The sequence below is a fragment of the Myxine glutinosa genome, chromosome 6, assembly GCF_964187855.1.
Source record: "Myxine glutinosa chromosome 6, kmMyxGlut1.1, whole genome shotgun sequence".
NCBI classification, from domain to species: Eukaryota; Metazoa; Chordata; class Myxini; order Myxiniformes; family Myxinidae; genus Myxine; species Myxine glutinosa.
The window spans coordinates 108839125-108866833 of NC_136266.1; the positions used below are offsets into that span (position 1 = coordinate 108839125).

General features: G+C 45.2%; 1 protein-coding gene across 2 annotated transcripts in view; it reads right to left on the reverse strand.

Moving 5' to 3' along the window:
- The window catches only part of MPHOSPH9 (M-phase phosphoprotein 9), a 164343-nt gene extending 139636 nt beyond the window's left edge, over window positions 1–24707 (reverse strand). The window contains exons 1-4 of one of the 2 annotated variants that reach the window (XM_078780351.1): window positions 24524–24707; window positions 20402–20697; window positions 15745–15910; window positions 5285–5374 (exon numbers count right to left, since the gene is read on the reverse strand). In XM_078780351.1, coding sequence (XP_078636477.1) covers window positions 5285–5374; window positions 15745–15910; window positions 20402–20676 — 531 coding nt within the window. In that variant the 5' untranslated portion in view covers window positions 20677–20697; window positions 24524–24707. The remainder of the gene's footprint in view (window positions 1–5284; window positions 5375–15744; window positions 15911–20401; window positions 20698–24523) is intronic. The other variant, XM_078780352.1, reaches the window with a different exon arrangement.
- Between the last annotated feature and the right edge of the window lie 3002 nt (window positions 24708–27709).

Sequence of the window (27709 nt, forward strand, 5' to 3'; positions counted from 1 at the left end):
ATATATATATATATATATATATATGTATATATATATATATATATATATATATATGTACATATGTCGAAAGATTTGTTGCTCAGGATTCATATTGTAAATGATAGCACACTGAGCAGTAAAATAATTAAAAATTCTTTATTAATAGCCTGACATTTCAGAACAAACTAGTTCTCTTCCTCAGAGGCGTTGAGTGTGGTGTTAACTGTTAAGTTCCATTGGGAACGGTTCATGTGATGGATTGGTCCAAGTCCTTGCCAATCACAGGTCTTCCCTGCATTCACATGGCTCTGCCGTTTTTGACGTTGTAATTGATTGCGTAGTGATATGTTTGTGGGGTGTAAGTCGATGTGTCGGTTGATGGAGTTTTTATCAGAATACCAGGCCTTGACAATCTCGCGGTTCACCCTAAAAGATCCTGTGCCAAGGATCATGGTCCGATTCCATGATAATGTGTGTTGGTGTGTGTGTGTAGGTGTGTCGCAACCATGACAACCTGTCCTGTTTGTCAAACAAGACAAAATACAGACTCGGCATTTAATATGGATTTTTTTTTTTCTTGACTTGGGTTTAATTTTTGAACTCGGTATATCAATCTGGTGAGTTTCTTTTACGCTTCGGTGATTTCTTTGTTAAAAGAACCATGTCACTGATTGTCTGTCGCAGCAAGAAGTCAATAACAGGATTATATCACAGGTGCCGTGACAAAATGTACGGACAGGTACATTTGACGATTGGCTTCACAATCGGTTATAAAAGGGTTGTTGCGTTCTGTATTCGTGGAAAACAACTGCTGCACGTCTACAAAAGTTATTGCCGCTTCTCCTGGAGATGGTCCGTCAACTCGACAATGCTGTTTGTCATTTAGTGGTGGCTTTACGAAATTCCGGCATGAAACAGCGTGCTATTGCTCGGCAGTATGGCATCACTCAAGGTCAGGTGTCAAAGGTCCTGAAACGAAATGCTCAGAGGGGTGTCCCTACTCCAAAACCGAGGCCAGGACGTCCCCGCAGAACCACAAGGAGAGATGATTGCCAGCTGTACCGGTTAGTCCGCAATGGCCGTACCAAGTCAACTAATCGGCTTAGGGCTGAGTGGCAGCAACTGACAAATGTGCCTGTATCCAGAAGGCTAGTCGGCCAACGACTGGTTCAAGCAGGCTATCGTGCCAGGCGTCCCGTGAGAAAGCCACGTCTGACCAGACAACACCGCCAGCGCTGATTGCAGTGGGCCAGAGAGCACCGTCAATGGCAGCCAGGACACTGGAATCAAGTGATCTTCAGTGACGAGTCTAGATTTCTGGTCTATCGTCAAGATGGTCGCGTCCGAGTGTGCAGACAAGTGCATGAAGCCTACAACGAAGATTGTATAGTGCCAAGAGTCCAAGCTGGAGGTGGTGGGGTGACCGTTTGGGCTGCTTTTCATGCAGGGGGCAAAACTGACCTGGTTGTTCTGAATGGAAACCTGAACCAGTTCAAGCACAGGGCCATTCTGGAAGAAACATTGCTTCCATTTGCTCGTGCAGCCTTTCGAGGAAACTTTGTCTTCCAAGATGACAATGCACGGCCTCATCATGCTCGCATGATCCAACACTTTCTTGCTGACCGTGGTGTAGAGCATATGGAGTGGCCTGCCATGTCCCCGGATATGAATCCGATAGAGAACTTGTGGGCAGAATTAACGCATCAAATCGACAACTTGGACCAGCAGCCTGCCTCTGTGCGTGAATTGCAGCAGACTATTGCAACTGCATGGCAAGCGATTCCTGTCCAAACCTTGGCAAATCTCGTGAACAGCATGCCTCAATGTGTACGTGCTCTCCTGAATGCTCGTGGGGGTTACACGAAGTACTGAACTGTAATTTTACTGTCCGTAATCCCAGTCGTAATTTAACTTTTGTTTTTGTTAAAAAAAAATTGGGCTAATGTGCAAAATAAAGAGATACTTCTGGAAAACGCACAGAAGTTTAACACAGTACCGTCCATGAATTGAGTTCGATATCAGTTTACATCACTTTCAAGGATCAATTTATTTGCTTCGAAATGTCAAATGTGGTTTTTGTTTCTTTTGAAGGTCACATTAACAAAATCTAGAATAATTTCAACATAATTCCAATGAACTTTTGGTTCTAAGACATCTTGAAAAGTAAGTTCACCCCCACAAAAAAAATATTCCATATTAAATGCCAAGTCTGTAATTGGAACGGCAGACATCAAAAATTGGACATCAAAACAAAATAATTGGATATATGACAGGTTCGACAAATATGTTCGGAATGAACGGCATATAAATCAAAATGGCGGTGCGTGGAGAGTCAGCCGCAGCACCGCCATGACATCAGACGTAATCACATCACCCTGTCATATGACCAGATTCTCAGCTCTGATTGGTATACGTTTGAGGGGACATACATACGTACATTCATACATCCATGCATACATACATACAGACGGACAAACACTGTTCTAGACGGCTCTGCCCGATGGGCTACGCTGTAAAAATCACACTGTACTTTACCTTGTATAAAGAGTGCCTTTCTCTGCTCTAGCTAGTTCTTTGAGAATTTGGTATATTTTTTTAATCTCTCTCTCTCTCTCTCTCTCTTTGGGGGTGGGGGAGATTTTGCCACCACACAAATACTTTAAGTGGCACCCCTTTCCACTTCCACTCCAGCGCCCTTAATGCCTGGTTAATTTTAAAGTATACCAATGATGGTCCTTGTCCCTCAAGTCATGTGCGTGCATTCTCTTCCACGAGTCATAATCATCAGCTTGCTTGCAGGACAAAGGCTGCCACGCTTGCCAAATGCAGGTTGGTGACAGTTTGGGCAAAAATTAATAATTTGTTTCAGCCATGAGGTAGAGGTGGAGGAAGAGGATGAAGGAGATAGTAAAGAGGATGTAAACATATCTAAATTCAATCAACATATCAAAAATGGAAGATGCTAACCTAACATGTTGATTTCTCAAATTGGCTGTTGTTAACGATGTGCAACATGGGAGCAGCTACAATAACATGCCAATTTCTGTTTGTTTTCCACTTTGGTTTATAAGTTTCAGATCCACCACTTAACGATTATCTTCGACTTAGAATCATAAATTACATATGTTGGCATTGCCTAGCAACCCAGTACAATGTAAACAATAGTTTTATTTTTCAACTTTTGCCGCACAGTCAAACCTGCCTTAGCAACCACCTTTACAGAGCGACCACCTGTTCATAGCGGAAACTTAACTTCGCCCCACAAAGTAAAACTGTGTGCAATATCTTGTACAGACAAATCATCTGTCAAATGCAACCAGCGGACACCCGGTTGCTTCCCTTCGTAAGCTCAAATTTGTACACAATGATCAGTGATTCCATTTTAAATCGGTAAATTCAGTCATCTTTCCATGCATAAAAGTTTTCACACAAAACACACCGACAGATCTCTTACAGATCTCTGCGATCGATGCCAAACTCGGTAGCGAAATGGTTAGAGCGTCCGCTCCGCGTGTGGGAAGTCGGCGGTTCGAACCCCGACCGAGTCATACCAAGGACTATAAAATGGTACCTCTTGTTCCCTTGCTTGATGCTCAACATTTAAAAGGATAGAGCACTGGCGAGCAATGCTGAGAAGGCAATGGCAAACCACCCAGTATAATCAACCCGGTGAGAAAAGCGGCGCCATTGTTCTGACGGCGCCCGAGTATCTCAGGAAGTGACGCGACATCCGCGAAACTCAATGGCTGCGTTTTCTCCTTTAATAGTCCTGTGTTGTGTCTCGTATGTATGGGGACATCGCCATGTGTGTAAGATATGAGAGTGGCAGCTCCATTACGAGCCGTATATCACTTTAGAAAATAATTAAAAGAGTAAATAAAGGTCACCAAGGCAGGTTTGCTTACTGTATACATTTGGATACTTGTGCTTGAATATTACCGCTGTACTGCAGAAAAATGGCGGCCAAGATGGCGGTCGCAAACCTGTAGGGAAGGACCACCTGCCAATAAAGGCTACTTTCTCCGTTTCCCTTGAGCAGTCTTTCCACACCGGTTTGACTGGATTTACATTAAAATGGCCAGGATGCTGTAAACTGCAAAATGAAGAGCTCATACTAATTACTCATTCTTGATTTACTCGAGTTATTTAGCTCCTTGTAGAATGCGAGGGGTTCACTAGAGGTACGCACACTCACCTCTAAGCTGTCTAGGCTGGGTTAGAATCTGACACAAAACAGGCTAAACACAAACTGGCTTTGGTTTATAACGCAATAAGATATTCACAATGTCCCAAAATACAATGGAGAAGTCTCGTTTGGAATCAAATACTTCATATATTATTTGAAGGTAACCTCATGTGACGTTTATATTTTAAAGACATTCCTGCCATCGTACCTATGTTTTGTCCTCCTCTTTTATTTAACTAACATGCTTACTCTGCTCTATTCAACTGTACTTCCCCCCCCCCCCCCCCCCCTATGCGACCAGGCAGTAGGCAAGTTGTTAGCTTCCACGATCACAAGCTGAAGGTGTGTTTCTGTATATTATTCACCAAAATGTTTGGTTATGCTACAAGTGCTCGAAGTACTGTTCGCTCTGGAAGAATGTGTAATACTCATGCAGCTGCTGAACGATCTTCCTCCTTTTTCTTCTTTAACGGCCACAATTATTCCCACGTTCTTGAGGGTTTGGCTGGGGGAAGCTTGGCCCAAGTCTTTCACGAACCGGCTGGCCAGGCCTGATGTTCGACTAAGGTTAGGGCAGGAATCTGGAATTTGGCCATGGTGCCGGCGATAGCTCGCCTACTTTCGCAAAGAACACCGTGGGATCTTTAACGTCCACCAACTAATGCCAGCAGACGGGACGCCCAGTATAACGTCCACCCGAGGGATGGCACACACAAACATTGATGGATCACCCAGCCTGTGCAAAACTGGGACAACTGTTTATCGCCGGGCCGAGATTCAAACCCAGTCTAGACAGCTTGGAGGTGAGTGTGCATACCCTTAGGCCATCCTGCCAGCCCTGAATGATTCTCAAAAATAATTAAAATTGCAAAAAAACTTTCCACCCTGCTTTAAAAAGCAAGGAATAAATTATTTAGATATTCTTAAACACAACTTGATTAGAAGCACATGCTAAAGCTATTGAGGCACTTATACTATAAAACGAGTAAACTGCATTAGTTAGACCCTGAAATGCTCCCTCACAAAACTAGAGTACTGTAGTATTTTTTTTAAAGATTCCAAACATCCCAAATTCATCAAAAGGCAATGTCTCCACTTCCTACTTCAGCAGGCACAGACCTGGATCTGTTGATTGTGCTGTTCATGTTGCTCAATCATTTTCTCATTGTGCTGCCTCTCCATGAGCTGGAAAAGCTGCACCCAGCGTTCCTGTCAAAATACACCCAGTGGGAAAAATAATCACCCAGATAATCGTCACAAATGGCCAGAGCGCAGTCTTCATATAAACGGCTGGAAGAGTATTACTTTCTGATTGTTTTCCCAAAGCACAGAAACATGTAAGTAGGAGGTGAGTTTTGTAAATGTAAATGCCAATGTAAATGTAAATGTAAATGCCAAACATGTAAATGAGAGTTTTGGGACCTAACATTTAAAGAGGAACCGAAACGCTCAAACCACCTCGACGCTAATCTATCCCTTAATACCCTACAAAATAGATGTGTTTTTCCAATTTGTGATTTATAAAGGAGGTAATTTTGCGATTAAAAGGCGAATTCTTCTTCTTCTTCATATTAAGCCATGATGTCACTCTCAGAAGTCCACCACCATATTTGTACTGTCTACTGGTTACGCCACGGTACGATTTAACTCAAATGGTGAATATTATTCAATTTCCGACAAATATGCCTTGTCGATGCATCCTTGGTGGTTGGCGTAATACAAACTGAGATGGTTTCATGTTACACCAATCGTATAAAGACCCTGAGATCGTCAGAAATTCGACGAGGCTTGTCCGAAATACCCGAGTGTGAATCAGGCCTACAAAATGTCCGCTTTTGTGCTCGGAACATTTTACACAGCACTGTTATGAAACAATAAAGATGGCTAGATCTTGTGGTTATCTGCCATGATTGAGAGATGAAGCCTTCCCCACAATCAGGTGGAAGAAACAGCTGTCGCTCGAAACTGCAAGACCATCTCCACCGAGCTACCAGCACGGGCGAGTTTAGCAGCGATTGCTTAGACCCATTTAGATACTTTAGATCCCTCGAGACCTTTTAGACCCCTTTAGACTCTTAAGACCTTTTGGACCCCTTAGATCCACACAAACATCTATAGAGTCTTCTCGCAAAATAACAGACGATACATTTTCAGCAGGTAATGCCCAATCTCCACCTACGGGAGGGCACCCTGCTAGTTTGAACATAAATTGCACATTGCGTCACTGAATTGGTTCACCAATTCCTAGAGCATATTGTTTATTTGGATTTCGCAAGTATCGTGCTCGCAAGGATTTCGCAAGTACATACACAATGTCTTTCCTTGTAATTACTGTTGATTTCTTGATCATTGCAATGCTTCATTTACGTGAGCATGATTGCTTTGACTGTACATGTACACAGAAAAACGATTGTATCGGAGAAATACGTGGAAATCAAGCCTTTTTTGGGGCACCGCGTCACCAGGCACGGGGCCGTCCCCCTACCGGCCAAGGTGGAGGCGGTGAAGGGGTTTGCGCGCCCCCGCACGATCAAGGGGCTCCAGGAGTTCCTGGGCATGGTAAACTTTTACCATCGGTTCCTGCCCCGCATCGCCCAGCTCCTGCGCCCCCTGCACGAGGCCCTCCGAGGGAAGCCAGGCAAAGGTGACGTTACCTGGACCGAGCAGATGGACGCGGCGTTCGTCGGCGCGAAGCTCGCCTTGGCCAACGCCACCATGTTCGCGCACCCGGCGCCCGATGCACCGATCGCCCTCACCACCGACGCCTCGGACTACGCGGTGGGCGCGGTGCACGAGCAATGGGTGCGTGGTGCTTGGCAACCGCTGGCGTTCTTCAGCCGGCAGCTTCGCCCGCCCGAACGCCGTTATAGTACCTTCGACCGCGAGTTGCTCGGGCTCCACCTGGCGGTCAGGCACTTCCACCATCTGCTCAAGGGCCGTGCGTTCACGGCCTTCGTCGACCACAAGCCACTGGTCTTCGCGATGGGCAAGGTCACCGAGCCGTGGTCGGCCCGGTAGCAGCGTCACCTCTCGGCCGTGTCCGAATATACGACGGACATCCGGCACGTCGCGGGGAAGGACAACCCGGTGGCGGATTGCCTTTCCCGGTCCGTCGCCCACGCAGTCCACCTCGGCATCGACTATGCCCGGATGGCGGCTGACCAGACCGCCGACCCTGACGTCCAGGCCTTGCGGACCGCCGTCACGGGCCTCCGCGTCACTGAGGTGCCGTTCGACGGCGCGGGCACGGCCCTCTGGTGCGACGTCTCCCTCGGGCGGCCTCGCCCCATCGTGCCCGCGGGCTGGCAGCGCCAGGTTTTTGACGCCATCCACGGCCTGTCCCACCCGGGCACGAGGGCCTCCCAGAGGTTGTTCGCCAACAAGTTTGTCTGGCATGGCCTCCGGAAGGCCGTCCGCGGCTGGACCAGAACGTGCCTCGCGTGCCAGCACGCGAAAGTGCACCGACACACCCAGGCCCCATTGGCCCCATTTATGGTGCCGGAGCGTAGGCTCTACCACGTTCACGTGGACCTGGTGGGACCTCTGCCCCCCTCGCGGGGTTTCACCCATGTCCTCACAATGGTGGACCGCACCACCCGGTGGCCGGAGGCCATGCCTTTGGCGGCGACGACGGCGGCGGACGTCGCGCAGGCGTTCATCGCCACCTGGGTTGCCCAGTTCGGCACCCCCTCGGACATCTCGTCCGACCGCGGCCCCCAGTTCACCTTGGAGCTCTGGGGGGCGGTCGCACGGGGGCTCGGGGTCCAGCTGCACCGAACCACGGCCTACCACCCCCAGGCCAACGGCCTGTGCGAGCGGTTCCACCGCTCGTTGAAGGCCGCGCTCCGAACCACCCTCAGCGACGGCGGCTGGGTCGACAGGCTCCCCTGGGTCCTGCTGGGCATCCGGACGGCACCCAAGGACGACCTGCGCGCATCCGCGGCGGAGTTGGTCTTCGGACAACCGCTGCGGGTGCCGGGCGAGTTCCTCCCCGACCCCACAGCACCATGGTCCGCGGCGCAGGAGCGCTCCGCGCGGCAGGAGACCGCCCGGAGGTTCGCCCCGGTGCCGACGGCGCACCACGGGCACCCACCTATGCACGTCGCCCCGGAGCTTCGCACCGCGGAGTACGTCTTCGTCCGGCACGTCGCCCACCGGACACCACTGCGGCCCCCGTACGACGGGCCTTTCCGCGTGCTGGAGACCGGGGTGAAACATTTCACCTTGGACATCGGCGGTACTCCCGACCGCGTCTCAGTGGATCGCTTCAAGCCGGCCCACCTCTGCACCCGGGATGGGTGCCGGACCGGTGGCTCGGCCCCCGCGTCGAGGCAGCCCCCCTGCGGGCGGATCCCTGGCACCGCCCAGCCCCGCCGGCACGCCGCCCCCCGGTCCGGCACCCATCCCGGGTGCAGCCGGAGGCATCCCGGCTGGCATCCCTGCACCCCGGACGCCGCCAGTCGCCAGAGGGCGCTTCGGCCGGGTCATCCATTTGCCCCGCAAACTGGCCCTCCAGGTGCGCGGGAATTCTGGGGGGGCGCCTGTGGCAGACACGAAAGCTCACTGGCGTGATGGCATCATTCCGCGCACCAAGTGGTCGGCGGCCACGCCCGAGGGTAGGCGTGGCCTCGGGATATACACCGGGCGCGTAGCCCGGAGCGCTCCAGTGCTACAGTGGAGCTCTTGCCATAAAGACTCTTAACTTACCGCGTTGTCCGCTTCCTCCTTGCTAAACAAGTAGCGCACGTAGCACCGCGCTTCAATATGCTTCAAATATGCAATGATAATCATTCGCGTTTCCAAGGCAAGGCACGTTTGAATAGGCCAAAACAAAATGGCGGCTTAAGAACCCAGCGAGGTGCAGTGGGCTGAGCAAGATGGCGGGCCGTAATATTGGTAAGCCACCACATCGGGTGTTTTTCTTATGAGCACCTCGTTAATCATCTCCAAAAAGGGTGTTATAACACACCCAAACACCCAGTTTCCATCCTTGCAATCTGTTGGAGGTCCAGGTGTATGCATGCAAAGTTTGGGGCCGCTAGGTTTCATGGTTTTGGAGTTATGGAGGAGACAGACAAATGGACGGACGGACGGACACTGCCTTTTATTATTATAGATTACCAAAAATCAATGGATGTTGAATTATTAAAAATATTTAATCGGGAAATACAAAACCAGAAATAAACTAGAACTTCACTCAGTAGCGAGCATACCTCCGCCTGGTTGGCCATATCACTCAATGGTGAAGAATCATTTTTAAAATTCTACTAGCTGGATCTGGATCCAGATCCAGATCTTCACCAAAAGTGAATAGATTCTTCCTTGTCACACACAAAACCTGTCCAACAAGTTACGTCCAAATCCGTCCATAACTTTTTGAGATATCCCACTATATATCATTTTTGGCCCCATCTCCCAATGGTGAAGAATCACTTAAAAATTAAATAATTCTCATATCCTAATCCATATCCAGATCTTCACCAAAATCGAATCTTTTTGTCCTTGTCAGACACCCAACCGGTCCACCAAGTTTCGTCCAAATCCGTACACAACTTTTTGAGATATCCTGCTATGTATCGTTTTTGTCCCTATCTCCCAATGGTGAAGAATCATTTTTAAAATTCTAGTAGCCGGATCCGAATCCGGATCTTCACCAAAATCTAATATTTCGTCCTTGTCACATACGCTACATCTCTGCCAAATTTCGTCCAAATCCGTCCACAACTTTTTGAGATATTTTGTTCACAAACAAACAAACGGACAGACAGGGGTGAAAACATAACCTCCATCCACCTTTTGTGGCGGAGGTAACTAAACAAGACAATATAAATACTTGTTCCAAGAGTAAAGAACCATTGCCTCGGAAACAAAAATTACACTGGTCTCCATAAAAAGTGATCCAATCACGTTTGAATCAGTAGAGAATGAGTAAGTGAAACCACTATACATGTTAAACATTTAATCCATTCATATTGTGTAGACTAGGGCATGCCCGTACTATATATATATCTAAAATTATATCCCCCCCCCCCCCCCCCCCTCTATTTACATGAAATGGTTTGGTCCATTCGCAAAGCCAAAGCGAACGGCTTGCCAGTACGGTAGAACCCCCCCCCCCCCCTCTATTTACATGAAATGGTTTGGTCCATTCGCAAAGCCAAAGCGAACGGCGAATGGCTAAATCGCCATAGCTCGGTAGCTCGCTGCTCTCTGATTGGTCGAATCGTTTTTTGGACATAGCTCGGTAACTACTTGTCCGATTAATATGAAACCTTGAAAAGGCACATCCTCGGGTCCCCAGCAATATACCTGGCAAGTTTCAAGTATATCGGACCGGTAGTTGTCGAGAAACAGCGGTCGCATACACACAGAGATTACTGGAATTATAGATAGACTAGGGCATGCCCGTACTATATATAAGCTAGGACGTGCCCGTACGTGGGTGCCCGTTCCTTGCCAAAAAAAAAAAAAAAAAAAAATTTGTGTAGGGGTGTGTGTGTGTAAACATCCTAGGGCGTGCCCGTACGTGGGTGCAAAAAAACATGCGTGCAAACAACAACAACAAAAAAATCTTTGAAACCACGTGGCAGTAACGCCCACAGAACCCCCCCCTCTATTTACATGAATGGTTTGGTCCATTCGCAACAACCACAGAACCCCCCCCCCTCTATTTACATGAAATGGTTTGGTCCAAAGCGAACGGCTTGCGGTGTTTGGTAAAGAAATCGCCATAGCTCGGTAACTACTTGTCCGATTAATTTCAAACCTTGAAAAGGCACATCCTCGGGTCCCCAGCAATATACCTGGCAAGTTTCAAGTATATCGGACCGGTAGTTGTCGAGAAACAGCGGTCACAGACAAACATACACACATACACACATACACACATACAAACACACATACACACATACACACATACACACAGAGATTAATGGAATTATAGATAGACTAGGGCATTGCCCGTACTATATCTATATCTAAAATTATATCCCCCCCCTCTATTTACATGAAATGGTTTGGTCCAAAGCGAACGGCTTCCGGAGTTTGGTAAAGAAATCGCCATCGCGTGCACAAACGCGCAGGAAAGCGAATGAATCGCAAATTCGTTTTTATTAGTTTTAAAACATAGTTTAACGCCAACATAGCGCCAACATAGTTTGCAACCGTGAAATAAATGAATACGCTCTCAAATGTGCCGTCCGAGGCAGCGTGTGTTCGGCACGTTCGGCACACGCGATAACTCGCTGCTCGCTGATTGGTTGAATCGTTTTTTGGACATAGCTCGGTAAGTACTTGTCCGATTAATATGAAACCTTGAAAAGGCACATCCTCGGGTCCCCAGCAATATACCTGGCAAGTTAAAAGTATATCGGACCCGTGGTTGTCGAGAAACAGCGGTCACAGACAAACAAACGTACAAACGTACAAACGTACAAACGTACAAACAGAGATTACTGGAATTATAGATAGATGATATAAACAGGCAGACTGGGTTTGACATACGGTACTCATTTCCAAATGGCAGACAATCGAGTGCATTCACCAGCCTCCAGTGTGGCATAAGTGAGCTGGCAGGATAGTCTAGCGGTGTGCACAACCACCTTTAGCTATCTCGCTTGGGTTTGAATCTTGGCCCAGCTATAAACTGCCATCCTGGTGTTCCTCGATCATGGTGAATGTGTGTGCCACCTTTTAGATGGACATTTAGCTGGGTATCCCATATACGAGAATTAGTTGGTAGATGTTACTTCCCACGTTATCACAAAGAGTAGGCAAGTTATCGCGGACACCAGGAATAAATTACGAATTCTTCATGCAACCTACACGCTACAGAGGGCATTTCATCGGCATCACAGCTGTGGCCCCAGCAAATGATGCAATCTGCAGCAATGTGCTGTGTATTAAAGAGGAAGACGTGTGACATGGAATGGAGAGTGAGGTGTGGGGGAGAGAGAGCAAGATAACAATTAGGTAAAGTGACATGCCACCTCGCTATCCACAAGTGAATACACCAATTAGTGGTTTCACTCTAGCATATTCACCACAAAAAAAACAAATCAAGGCATGAGAAAATTACATGAGCATTGAAATTTAATTGACATCTTAAAAATAATTTCAGATACGATCTGACCACTGCTCCCTGCATTTACACCGAGTGCTATCTAAAGTTTGATCGCTTTCATGAAATACACCAGGGTAGTCTGCTTCAAATCATGAAATTCATTCCATTTGAGCGCATGTCGGTTGCAGTGAGGAACCTTTGCCACATTCATTACTAAATGGGAGAAGCCCCCACCCCACGAAGGAAATTCCCTACCTGAACAAAACAATAATTTCTGGTGGAAACCCCATCCATTCTGACTGAAGTTTTAAATTTTCATTTCGAGAGAAGGCGACCTCCTCAAAATATAGGCCACACGTGGGTCGCGTTCCACGATCCTTCTTTGAAATCCGACCCTTCATGTGAGAAGGATCCCTCACAGTTACACATCTCTTCAAAATGATGTTCCTTTGGTTTCACAGCAATTTCCATCGCACCGTGCAAGAGGCGATATAAATAAATAGCAACCCGAAAACAACTTTCAACAGGTTGTAACCCTGAGGACATTGCTGACCTTTCAGATTGCGATCATGTGAAGGTCATACAGAGAAGCTTCAACACTTGTTTTAGAAATATTACATCTTCGAATATACATGGAAATTAGCATCAGCAAATTGACGCTTTTTTTTTTTTGGGGATACAGGATCGAGGCTCGTGAAAGAGCTAACATTTATCACACACAAAAAATCAAACAGACACACAAAACATATAATGAGGGTAGAGGTAGACAAGATGGGGAGAGAAGGGGAAGCACACAAACACAACATTTGAGAGCAGGGACATTGAGAGAACTGTGGGAGGGCTTGGGGGGTGGAGGCGTGGGAAGGGGGAAGGGGGCGGGGGGGGTGGGAGAAGTATAAAACACAAGGACACCAAGAATTTCCAGGAAGGAAGTTGGTATTTCAAAAAAGTGGATTTGGGGTGAAATTAGCGGGGGTAGAAAAGATCCAGGTTTTGGATGGGGGAAGATAAGAGATGGTGGTGAACAGCTGTTTTAAAGACCTGGAGGGTGGAGTGGGATTGAAGAGAGTAAGGGCGTTTGTTACAGAGGCAGGAGTAAGGAGGAATGAAGGAGTGAAGGTGAGCTTTTTGGCTCACCTTGATTTTGGCAGTTTAACCATAAGAGGGTTGCAGGCAGATCTTGTGCGACCTGTAGGAATATTTGGGGGACAGAGCACAGAGGGAGCTGGGGGAGCAAGGCCGGAGAGGAGTCGGTAGAAGACAGAAAGCCCACCAACCTGCCTGCGGTGAGCAAGTGAAAGGCCCTCGGAGTTAGCTTCATCGCGGGAGATTCCAATGATTCTGAAAAATGACTTTTATTTGAAAAATGAAAAATGATTCCAATGACTTTTAAAGTCAGAGTGAATAGGAAAGCTAACGTTTTGGTGGTGGGTATGTAAGCATATCTGCCCTTGTGCAATATTTTTGACATGATAAGCATCGATTGGATCCAAAGCTGCTGTATTGTAATGCTCCCAAGTAATTCCAGAAACTTTACATCAGCACAAAACATTGGCTGCGTACCAGTACTTCCATTTAATCTTGGCTTTCGCAAGGCTGTGATTAACTTCAGGCTGATATGACGAGTTGCACTGCGCCGCAAGTTAGCTGCTTAAAGTGGCCCATCTTTGTTTAGCATTCCCTAACAACATGCCATGAGAGTATGGAGATAGTCCATGGAACCTTTGGTAGGCTTGCAGTGCCGATAAGTACATTCCCTTACTGAAAGTGTCTGTGTCACACATGGCAATTATTCTTCGTAAGTACGCTGCACAAGGTTGTGGGTAGCATCATTGGCTGATGGCACAGTAGTGCCGCTTATGCAATGTCCTCTGCTGATTAGGGCAGGAATTTGGAATTCGTTCAGGGTCCCAGCGATATCAGGCCTACTTTTCGAGAAGGACAACGTGGGATCATTAACGTACCAACGAATGCTGGCAGATGAGATGACAGCTTTAGGTCCATCCGAGGGACGGCACACACATTGATGAACCACCCTGCCTGTGAAAATCCGGGATGACAGTTTATAGCTGGGTTTGGGATTCAAACCCAACCGGATGGGATTCAACCGTTCAAAATTCAAATCCAAATTCAACCCGGCTTAGAAGAAAGTGTGTGTACCTCCAGGCCATCCTGTCAACCCGACACACATGCCAATCATATTTATTTATAATAACTGGAGAATACATTTGGCTCCGACTGCAAGTGATACGAAATAAGTGATATTTTTCAATCTGGTAACACATATTCCCTGTTAGTACTCATAGTACTAAGTACTGTTAGTACTTGCTTGCCATTAATATGGTTTACATGAAATGTTTCGGGTTTAAAATCACAAAGAAATTACAACTATGAAAAAGCAAGAGATGGACGTTAGGTGAGAGAAGGTAAAGGTGAAGACCGAGAGAAGGTCTTCGAGAGAAGGCGAGAGAAGGAAGGTGTGGGGTGGTAAGTGAACTGAGTTTGTATGAGAAGGGATAAGATTCATGGGAGAGGAAGGAATTAAGAAGGTCATGTGAGTGAGGGCATGGTAGGGGAAGAGGGTGGGGGTTTAAAATCCCTGGACCACATTTACATCGATAAGTGTTAAAAGTAATATATTGAACGGATGAGAAAACATGCAAAACACAAAGAATGCTGAACACATTAATACATGTTTCAAGCTACCTCATGGATTTGCGACAAATACAATTAATTAAATGAATAATCAAAGCAGCTATTTTGTGCGAAATCCCTTAGACCCAGTGCATCAACCCCTCTTATCACAACTCCATGCAGGCCATTTGAACAACAAAGTACTGCAGTCAAAATACCTGTAATTAGAACGTATTTACCTTGTCAGCACTTGGAGGGTTCACATAAGCAGCTGTCTTGCTCACAGAAGATGTGCAAGCACCGAGCAGGATGTAAAGCAGCAACTAACCATGTGGAAAATCCAATCAGATGATGCACTCTATCTACTGTATGTCTCTTAGGAAGCAATTCAAACTCTCCTTCTCTTTTCCCTCCACAGAGAGTGAAGGTCGATCGCAAAAACGGGAGTACGAGGAAGGTTGATCCGAGGTAGCGAAGAGGGAGGGGAGGCTGGATTCCATTTCGTCACAACTACTTCAAAAACATTGTTATAACCCACATTAAGCCTTAAATCATTTATATTGTGGGGGGGTTCTGTGGGGTATATTGCTTCAACCTTGAACGAATGTTTGTACTTTATGTAGCTTCTTTCTTGGCAGCACAGACCTTCGGTACATATTGTCTCGACAGTGGTGCATGAGCTTTCCAGTGGGGAGTGAGCTTCCTGATGCCATTGGAATCCAAGTGATGCTCTGAAACTTTTCGAAAAGGGAAACAAATTTTGATCCCCCACCCCCCCCCCCCCCCACCCCCACCACCACACCCACCCCTCTCCCCCACCCCCACTCGTATGCAGCACAATGACAGCAAATGGGGCGACAAAGCCATGGATAGAGAAACATACCTCAGGGATAGAAACAGAGTCGGTATCATCTGCTTTCTCAGGCTGATCACTCAACAGATCTTGTAAGAGTGCTGAGAGAGGCCGATCAGGCTGAGAATCATGGCCGTCCACAGATAGAACATCCAAGACTGCACAATGGACTTGTTTATTCGACACACCTCCAGCCCTGCGCACCACACAGAGAAGGGAAGAGAGTACAGATAGGAAAGCGAAGATGCACACGGCATACCTGCAAACGACGCCGTACCATTTCCACTATCACCACATTGGCCTGCAACAACCCATAATTGGCCTGCATCACAGACTGGCCTGGAAATGCTTCATTCAGAGTGGAACCTACACAGGTTCCTCCTGATGACTGCATCTTTGCTCTTTCCTTATCCGGGCTCCTTCTGACGACTCAAATGGAGTATTTGGTCTTCCACTTGATTTTCCATTATGACCGTGCTCCACACCCTACTCGCAGTCTTTAACTTTATTTCTATCGACTCGTACTTCCACGTCCCTGTTATGCAATCACACATCAGCCTATCTTTTCGAAGTCCTGTCCAGATACAGACAAACATTTCATGTTTTATTGAAAAGCCAAAAATATATATTTAAAGGCCAAATTAGAAATGACCTCTGCGATTATCAATTTTAAAATAATATTTACGACCGAAGCCATTGAAATGCAGATCCCCAACTTGCACGACGCCAAAATTATTTCTGCATCCAGCGGTGAACAGTGCAAATGTAGCGGAACTTTCTGGTTGAGGTTCATCTACTTGAGCAGCTTATGCCGTGGCAGTTCGTTTTTAACATCTTACGGAGCATGGATCATCTGCTGACAGACCCAGAATGCTTAGCAGTTACCATGACTTGTCAATGGACCTGTGACGGTTGGACGTCCATGTACTTCCAACAATTATGCACCATCCTTTCATACAGTCACGTGAAAAAGTAAGTACACCCCATGTAAAGTTTTGACTTTTTCAACATATTTCAACATGCAGCTATTTGATCTTCATTTCAACAATATTGAAAGATAAAGGTGATATAATATAACAAATATCATGAAACATTTACATTTTGTAGTCCATTGTATAATTTAAATAAACATAAATGCAAATTTCGCATGTGGAAAAAGTAAGTACACCCCTATATTTATCACTACTTCAAATACCTAAAATTAGAATCAGGTGCACCAGCTCAGGTGCAAATGATTAAAACATCGTTGGAGAGGATCTTGGAGGAACCTGTCTTATTTAAACATCAGACATTTAGTTTGGTTTGCTCTTTGTTGTTGAAGTGTGCGGCATCACCATGCCTAGATCAAAAGCTCTCTGATGCCTTCAGAAAGAAGGTTATAGATGCCTACGAGTCTGGGAAGGGATTTAAAAAGATCTCCAAACAATTTGAAATCAATCATTCGACTGTCCGGAAGATCATCTACAAGTGGAGAAGATTCCAAACAACTGCCAACTTGTTCAGGCCAGGCCGCCCCAGCAAGTTCAGCCCGAGAGCAGACCGCAAGATGCTGAAAGAAGTCTCTAAGAACCCCAGAATGTCATCACGGGACCTACAGGTAGCTCTTGCCACTGTTGATGTCAAACTGCACGAGTCTACCATTAGAAAGAGGCTGCACAAATTTGATCGGCATGGGAGGTGTGCCAGGAGGAAACCTTTGCTGTCCAGAAAGAACATCAGGACAAGACTAAAGTTTGCCAATGAACACCTCGGCAAAGACCAGCACTTCTGGAACAATGTGCTCTGGACAGATGAGTCAAAGGTTGAGCTATTTGGCCACAGTCCCAGAAGACATGTTTGGCGAAAACCAAAGAAAGCATTTGACCACAAGAACCTGATACCAACTGTAAAGCATGGTGGTGGAAATATTATGGTTTGGGGCAGCTTTGCTGCATCAGGGCCTGGGCAGCTCACCATCATAGCATCCACGATGAATTCTTCATTGTACCAGAGGGTGCTTGAGGATAATGTGAGGCCATCTGTCGGAAAGTTGAAGCTCAACCGATGGTGGACCTTTCAACATGACAATGACCCTAAACATACCAGTAAATCCACCAAGGAATGGCTGAAAAGAAAGAAATGGAGGGTTCTGGAATGGTCAAGTCAAAGCCCGGATCTAAATGCCATTGAGATGTTGTGGGGGGATTTGAAACGAGCTGTGCATGCAAGAAACCCCTCAAACATCGCACAGCTGAAAGAATACTGCATGGAGGAGTGGGCAAAAATTTCTCCCAGTCGATGTCAGAGACTGGTAGACAGTTATAAGAAACGCCAACTTGAGGTTGTTTCTGCCAAAGGGGGCAATACCACCTATTAGAGCCAAGGGTGTACTTACTTTTTCCACATGCGAAATTTGCATTTATGTTTATTTAAATTATACAATGGACTACAAAATGTAAATGTTTCATGATATTTGTTATATTATATCACCTTTATCTATCAATATTGTTGAAATGAAGATCAAATAGCTGTATGTTGAAATACGTTGAAAAAGTCAAAACTTTACATGGGGTGTACTTACTTTTTCACGTGACTGTATGCCTCCATTGACGAAGTCGCCTGAGGCATGATGTTTTCAGGTTGTCCGTCCGGCTGTCCGGCCGTCCGTCCGTGATAGGTTTTCGTTACCGCGATAACTTGAGAACAGCTGAAGGGATCTTAGTTAAACTTGGTGCAGGTATGTATAATGAGGTAAAGATGAACTGATTGGATTTTGGGCTCACGACGTCAAAGGTCAGAGGTCATGTTAGGTAAAAATCCTGTTACCGCGATATCTTGTGAACTAGTGATGGGATTCTGACCAAATTTGGTACACTTATGTAGAATTATGTAAAGATTAACCGATTAGATTTTGGGATCAAGAGGTCAAAGGTCAAAGTCTGTAATATGTCTATAACTTGAGAACAGCTGCTGAAGTGATCAAATTCAAACTTGGTACAGGTATGTATAATGACATAATGGATAACTGATTAGAATTTGGAGTCAAGAGGTCAAAGGTCAAAGTCTGTAATAGGTCTATAACTTGAGAACGGCTGTAGTGATCTAATTCAAACTTGGTACACATATGTATAATGATGGAAAGATTAACCGATTAGATTTTGGGGTCCTGAGGTCAAAGGTCAGAGGTTATGTCAGGTAGAAATGAGATAGCTTTCACCAGGTAGATTCATGTAATGATTTCACGAAACTTCACCATGTAGTAGAGTTGGTAACAATTAAGAAGCCGATTGTTTTTGAGGTCAAAAGGTCAAAATAACAACAACTTTGTCGAATTTCTAAAATCCTCAATTTCATCCAATTAACTTGAAATTTGAAGAGGATTTTCATGCCGGGTCACTGAATTCAACCACCAAGTATTTTTGAGGTTAACATTGGCCAAAAGGTCAACATAGGCCAGATTTTTTACGCCAGATGAATTCGGACCACATATGCCAGACGAATCCCCCCCCCCCCCCCCCATTCCCACACCTCCTCCCCCCAAGCCCTCTCCCTCCCACAGATCTCCCGATATCCCTGTTCTCTACTGTTGTACTTGTGTGCTTCCCTCTCTCTCCCCATCTTGTCTCCCGGTCCCTTTATTATATGTTTTATGTGTCCGTTTGTCTTTTTGTGATTAATGTTAGCTCTTACACGAGCCTCGATGCTGTACACAAAAAAAAACAAAAAAAAAAACTTGTGAACAGCTGAAGGGGTTTAAATTAAAACTTGGTACAGGTATATATAATAATGTAAAAATATGGGCGGAGGCATATTGGTCGCGTCGTGACGTCGAAGAGTGTCGTTCTAGTTTCTCTCTTGTCCTCCGCACTTCAATTCCCATTAACAGTTTTTATTCTTTAATAAGCTCATTCACGCTACACGTTAAGCGGCTGAGTGGACTGAGCTGCCAAGAGAGAAATGTTTACATTGGCGGTCAGTCCAAATTAACCGGTCAGTCCAAATTAACCGGTCAGTCCAAATTAACCGGCTGACGAGCTTCCTCGGCTGTTTTAGTTTAACTTCTGAGTTCTGGGCTAAATAACCATGGATGGGGCTTCAGTGAGAGTCACCATCGTGTCCAGAGGACTAATGGAAAGTGGAAATGCAAGTAAGGAGAGTACGAGCACTGGGGGATGACAGGTTTCGGAATGCATTGGCAACCTTAAGCATCATGTGATACCGTATGCAGTGACATCATTGATCCCTCAATCAAAATGCCGATTTTCATGGAGTTGAGCCTCATGGATCCTGGTCAGTCAGCCGCTCAACCACTAAATGCACAGCGTAAACAATGCTAACTTAGGCCCACTCCCCTCCCCATGTGCCCCTAACCCCTATCCTTTCATCAGATCATTGTATCGTTAAAAAAACCAAAAACGTTTAACAAAATATTATTAAAAATAAATAAATAATTGTTACAACTTAGAGAAACACTGAATGTTGTGGAATTCAAATCCTCAAAATTAGTATGAAGGTGAACTAGCCACTTCACAAACATATATCTCCATGAGTAGACTTTACCTAACCTCAATTTACTTAACTTCCTTCTTGAGTACTGTACGTACTTAGTGGTGGTCTGACTGCAAAAATTTAAAAAAATACCTTTAGAGGTTTTGGCATCATCAAGAACTGACACCATTATGTCACAATTCTTAACATTCCCACCAACCTGTTGCGCATCTCCCAAGATGGCTCTCTTTGCTGGGACATCACCTGGGAATTCAGCGTACCAACGGACGGCAACCACGAACAGGGACTGGGAGCTGCGTTTGGCACAGACAGATCAATCAATAGTCTCTCCTTATCCGGACCTTCAGGAAGCACATCTGTGGCCGAGGCCCCGCCAAAGGCACTTGTGCCAGGCTGTAAGTGGGAGCTTTTTAGCTGCGTTGGACACGATTCTTCAGTAAAACTGCCTTGAATATGTTCCGTTGACATTATCATGACTCGACTTCCAATCTTTCACTGGAATATTAAAGACACACACAATATATCAAACAATATGAAGCACAAAATAGACATGCCTTAGTCCATCTTTATTACCTTTTCTACTTTTCTGTCTGCAATATTTCAAAAACCCTTCAAGATTTAGCTTGCATATTGCAGATATCTGTTCCGCATGACATCATCTTAACCTAATTAGACCACAGTGGTGATTGGCTAAATTATGTTGCTATGGCAACCATCTCAGTGACTTGGCTTGTGCACCAAGATATTTGAAAAACAGTTCAACATTTAGTTAACGCATTGCTGATATATATTCCTAATGACATTATCTCAACCTAATTAGATCACGGTGGTGATTGGCTGAATTGTGTTGCCATGGCAACCATCTCATGACTTGGCTTGTGCACCATGATATTTGAAAAACCGTTCAATATTTAGTTTTAATATTGCTGATATCTATTCCTAATGACATTATGTCAACCTAATTAGATCACGGTGGTAATTGGCCGAATTGTTGTAACCTCAACCTCTACAAGATAACCTCTACCGGTAATTGGCCGGTAGAGGTTATCTCAACCTCTACCACCTCTGACATCAACTCATCCTGGGAATTCTTCCAAAGTAAATTGCTCTCTCTCATGCACAGATTTATCCCATCTCGTCTTCAGTTGTCATACCCTTCCTCCCGTCCATGGTACACGGAATCTTGTGGTGAGGCTGTTGCCCAGAAACAACTTGCCTTCGTCTCCTGGAAAGCAAATCCAACGGAAGGAAATCTCATTTCCTTTCACAAAGCCCGAAACAAGTGTGTGTCCACCCTCAGGAGAGCCAGGAAACAATATCTCTCCATTCTCAAGACCGAACTCTCTTATCTGTCTCCCTCTTCCAAATCCTGGTGGCGTCTGGTCAAATCCGTTTCTGGTGTTTGTTCCCCCTCCATCCCCTCCCTTACCTCAAACGGCTACACAGCTGACTCCGCACGTGAAAAAGCTGAATGCCTCAACTCTGTGTTTGCCTCTAAATCTTGTGTCCCAAACCCATCCCTCTCTGTACCCACCATACCCAGTCGTACCCTGCTGCTCCTGGACTCCGTGTCCTTTCCTCCTGACAAGGTGGAAAAGTTTCTGTCAACCCTCGACTCTGATTCTGCAACTGGACCCGACGGCATCAGCCCACGGGTCCTAAAATCCTGCTCTGCTGCTCTATCTCACCCTCTCTCTGTTCTCTTCACCCTCTCTTTTGCTCAAGGTCAACTGCCATCTGCTTGGAAATCAGCCAACATCACCGCTTTGCACAAAAAGGTGCAAAAACAGATCCTAGCAACTACAGACCAATCAGCCTTCTCCCAATTATCAGCAAAGTCATGGAATCCATCATTCCTTCGGATATGAAATCTTTCCTCTTCTCCAATGGCTTGATCTCTGATCATCAATTTGGTTTCAGACCAGGTCACTCTACTCTGGACATGCTGCTTCTGCTGTCTCAACAATGGATGGAGGTCCTCAATGCCAAACAGGAAATTAGAGCTGTCTCCCTCGACATATCACGTGCCTTCGACACGGTCTGGCACCCCGCTCTGCTCACCAAACTCTCCTCCTTTGGTATCCATGGAAATCTCCACGCATGGCTGGCGGACTTCCTCTCTAGTCGTCGTCAACGTGTGGCCCTGAATGGGTTTCTCTCATCTCCTCTTCCTGTTCAGGCTGGAGTTCCCCAAGGCAGTGTTCTGGGCCCCGTGCTTTTTCTGGTCTTCATCAATGATCTCTCTGACTCTCTCGAAAATCCTCTCTATCTCTTTGCTGATGACTCCACTCTCTGCCGCTCCATTCCTCTTCCCTCAGATCGGCAGTCTGCTGCCTCCTCACTCTCTGAAGACCTGGACAAAATCACAGACTGGTCAAACAAGTGGAACATGTCTTTCAATCCTGACAAATCTCACACTCTTACTATGTCTCTCCGAAAAGATCGACTGGACAACCCTCCCATCTACTTTCTCAACAATCCTCTCCAAGAAGTTCTGTCGCTCAAGATTTTGGGTCTCACTATCTGCCATGATCTTTCTTGGGAAAACCACATTTCCAAGCTGGCCTCCAAAGCCAGTCGCCGACTGGGCATCCTCCGTCGTGCGAAGTCCTTCCTCGGCACACCTGAGCTCCTCACCACATACAAGGCTTTCATCCGCAGCTCAATGGAATACTGTTCTCCCCTATGGGCCGGTGCTCCTGCCTCACACCTAGCTCGGCTTCACGCTGTTGAAACCAAAGCTTTCAGAATTATTGGAATCTCCCGCGATGAAGCTATCTCTGAGGGCCTTTCACTCACTCACCGCAGGCAGGTAGGTGGTCTTTCTGTCTTCTACCAACTCCTCTCCGGCCTTGCACCCCCAGCTCTCTCTGTGCTCTGTCCCCCAAATATTCCTACAGGTCGCACAAGATCTGCCAGCAACCCTCTGATGGTTAAACTGCCGAAATCTCGGCTCTCTGCTCACCTTCACTCTTTCATTCCTCTTTTCTCCCGCCTCTGGAACAAACTCCCTCACTCCCTTCAATCCCACTCCTCCCTCCAGGTCTTTAAAACAGCTGTTCACCACCATCTCTTATCTTCCCCCATCCAAAACCTTGATCTTTTCTACCCCCACTAATTCACCCCAGATCCACCTTGTTTGAAATTCCAACTTCTTTCCTGGAAGTCCTGGCAGTGTCCATATGTTTTATACCTCTCCCACCGCCCCCTTCCCATGCCCCCCCCCCCCCAAAGCCCTCGCCCTCTCTCAGATCTCTCGATGTCTCCATGTCTCTCGGTCCCTGCTCTCAAATGTTGTGTTTGTGTCCTTCCCCCTCTCTCCCCATCTTGTCTACCGCTCCCGATGTTATATGTTTTATGTGTCGGTTTGTCTTTCTGTGTGATTAATGTTCGCTCTTTCACGAGCCTCGATCTTGTATACAAAAAAAAAAAAAAAAAAAAAAAAAAATTGTGTTGCCATGGCAACCATCTCGGTGACTTGGCTTGTGCACCATGATATTTGAAAAACCGTTCAATATTTAGTTTTAATATTGCTGATATCTATTCCTAATGACATTATCTCAACCTAATTAGATCACGGTGGTGATTGGCCGAATTGTGTTGCCGTGGCAACCATCTCGGTGACTTGGCTTGTGCACCATGATATTTGAAAAACCGTTCAATATTTAGTTTTAATATTGCTGATATCTATTTCTAATGACATTATCTCAACCTAATTAGATCATGGTGGTGATTGGCAGAATTGTGTTGCCATGGCAACCATCTCGGTGACTTGGCTTGTGCACCATGATATTTGAAAAACCGTTCAATATTTCGTTTTAATATTGCTGATATCTATTCCTAATGACATTATCTCAACCTAATTAGATCACGGTGGTGATTGGCCGAATTGTGTTGCCGTGGCAACCATCTCGGTGACTTGGCTTGTGCACCATGATATTTGAAGAACCGTTCGATATTTAGTTTTCATATCCCAGATATATATATATATATATATGTTCCTCATACCATCCAAAGGAATGAGTATCGGCTCCTTGTCAACATATAAATGCCCTCTTGGTGAAAGACTGGAACGTTCAACATCGTTCCTCGTCCGACCCACATTCGTTACAAAATCTACAAACGACATACAACCAGATCTACATGTCTGCAGGTCGATTCCCAGCTGATGAGACGACATTAATATTCGACTACTTATTGAACGTGTGTGACAGTCTTTATCGAGGGTAGGTCTCTGATGCAAAGTCCAAATCTCCTCGATGTATTAATGATGTATGACCAGTCTTGTGGTATTCTAAATCGCTACAAGTACAACACGTACCGGAACGTCACGGCCCTCTGATCTGATGAAGGTTCCTCAGCGAGAAAAGCTTTCCAATGTCTTCGGCTAAATTATCCTACACAAAGCAAACACATTTGAAGTTTCTTTTTACAACGTTTAGCATCATCATTGTTAAAAGCGGAGAAATAAGCTCGAGTGAAATGAAACGGAAATAGATATCGGCGACAGGAAGTGACGTCACGATTAAATTTTATCGTTTCGTCTGACAATAACAAAGGAGGAAGAGGCCGTTCGGCCCACATCATGCCTGCAATATACCACCACTAAATTAAATAAATCCGTCAAGCTAACGACTTAATTTCATTGGTGGGGATATCGCCAGTTCAGTTACCAAGCAGCTTGCTTGCCAAGCCCGCCGTTCCTTAGCAACGGTATCGAATGGAGCGCTTGCTCGAGTGCTTAAGCCACTTGGTGAGTGATCTATAGTCTAAAGCTATACAGTAAAAGAAACTTGGTAACTGAACACACCCCACCCCCAGTCCCCAGGGAGTTAAAAATAAAGTGTGGAAAAACAGTCTCTTATTAAATGGTTTACATGTTTCTCGTACAACTAAATACATATTTATTGAGGATTATAATATTGCGTTATTAATATATAAATAGAATATGTATAGAGGAGTTTCAGTACCCATGGTGCAGTGCGTGGGCGCCATATTGGTTGGCAAGCTAAACAAGCGATAAAAGGTAAACAAGACCAAATAATTAGCGTAACCTTCCATTTCAGTAAGTCAGAATAACGAGATAAACGTGCAAGATTGTACAGCTACTGATGCTATCGTTGCCAAGGAAGTGAATACAACCAACATGGCGCGCACGGCATTATGGAATAACTCCGAAAACCCTTTCTCCTGTGGTTTTTTTCGATTTTACTTCTTGCAAAAATTCGTAAATGTCAGATTTATTCGCTAAATGCGAAACATTGAGTGCACAAGATTGTATTGTAATGTTTAATTCAGGGCGACGTGCGAAATGAGTGGGAAACCAGCTTTGCTGACACAACCCAGAAATATATCCCGGTCATCAGTCGATTGCGTCACTGGGACCACGCCCATGTTAATGACGTATTCCCTTTACGTTTTTTCACAGCCAAACAGTTGTATGTAAATCGATGCTTCCAGCACTCTGTGAAACCTGTGAAAACATGCATGGAGATTATTTTAATAGGCCATGGCAAGGTTATGTCCGATAAACTGGATATTTTAACCCGTGGGACCTCTTTTTGGTGTTATTGACGTCATGACCTTTTAGCATAAGGGAAAGATGCCTGAGACCTTCAAGAACCGTGTCAATCCTTTATTTTCCACCCAAACTCTTGCACGCCAGCTCGTCACTTCCGGTTGCAACAGGATTAGGAAAGTGGAGATGCAACATATTTACATATTACATACGAAAGGCAAAATTATGCAGCTCCAACCTCACCTCATGCCCTCATTAGTACATGGTGTTGTGTCATTGTAGTGCAAAATTTTCTACACTAGTGGAACCAATGTTTTTTGGAATCCTTATACCCTAGGCAACAAGACCTGAGTTGGTTCCATTTTTTTCAATGGCGTCTTTGGCGGCCATTTTGACTTTCAAAATGGCCGCCATTTTTTGCAATTTTGTATGTATCTTTTCACATAAAACACTTTGATTAACCATTTTTTCTGGCATTTTTGTCATTCCTTGTACAGAAAATCCACCAGAACACATATCCAGTTAACAGACGTTTTTTGAGAAATATCAGTCATCTTAAAATTCAAAATGGCCGCCATTTGAACCAATTTTGCCATTATTTTCATTTTGAAAGATGTATCTTTTCACATAAAACAATTTGACCATTTTTTCTGGCATTTGTGTCATTCTTTGTACAGAAAAGCTACTAGAACACGAATATCTAGTTAACAAAAACTCTTTCGTGGAATATCAGCCATCTTGAAATTCAAAATGGCCACCATTTGAATTATTTGTTATGCTTCATTTGCACAAAGGCAAGCAAAAGCATATTATAAGTAAATTTTATTATTTATTTATTATTATTTGTCTTGTCAAGCTATGCCAAAGTGTGTTAATGTTAATACCAAACAAAACTGCAACCCAAAGGAAGGTATCATTAGTCATCTTGAATTTCAAAATGGCTGCCAAATATTAAAGTTACTACTACTATTCAAATATAAGGTAACATTGAATAATGTTCCTGGTATAATCATCTCTTATAGACAATAGTGCAATACATTTTGACAATTAATGGTCAAACATTCAAAGGTCCATAATTTTGTAAATATCAGTTTTGTTTTCTTCATTGTAATATCTATGCCTAGTTGTCATCATCAGGGTTTTCAAGTTCCTCAGTTTGTTGCGCAGCCGTGTTGGCACATTCTTCATCTGCTCCACATGCACATGACTCTGTGCATGTCAGATTGTGTCGCCTGCAGGAACATCTTCTGGAGCATTTGCTTATTCCACATCCACACCTAACAAGCTCGACCACAGATTCGGGAGCTATTGCAATTTCTGAGAGGATAGGTATTGGAATGTTATCTGTATCACATGACCAGCCTAGCTTAAACGGGTGTGGAATATTTGGATTTTCCACAAGGTCTTGGTTCCAAATATATGCTTGCATGTGCGCCCTGAGGATGTGTTGATACCACACACCAGAAGTTGGAGGTATTTTGTCTATCCCCCCGGGTTGGCTCGTGAAGCGTTTCCACCTCAGCTTCCCGGCTGTGTTGGCCTGTAAGTCCCTTTTTGTGCTCAAGAGCCTGCAGAGAAACCTCTCACATCCTGAAGCAACATTTGCAGATGGCATTTCTTCAGCACCAAGTTGACTCAATGCCGTGAGTTCTTCTGGTGTTGCTTTACTAAAGGCCTTGAAGGCAGTCTTTTTGCCTATACCTCTAATATGACCACATGTGTCGCATCCTGTTATACAGTGAAATCCAGGAAGTGCTGCAGCTTTTGATGTACCAAGACGGTCATATATTGGTTTCAGTGACACCTTTCGTCTATTGTCACCTGTTCCCATAAGCATGGTTGTCTGAGGACCAAGAACTGTGAGTCTCTGTAGAGCAAATACCATAACATCTGTGTCTTGGGTCATGATATGCACATTCTTTCCAGCTGCAGAGATCTCAGCTGCATGAAGAATGATTAGAGTGTCTGCTTCTTCTTGTGTACTAACGC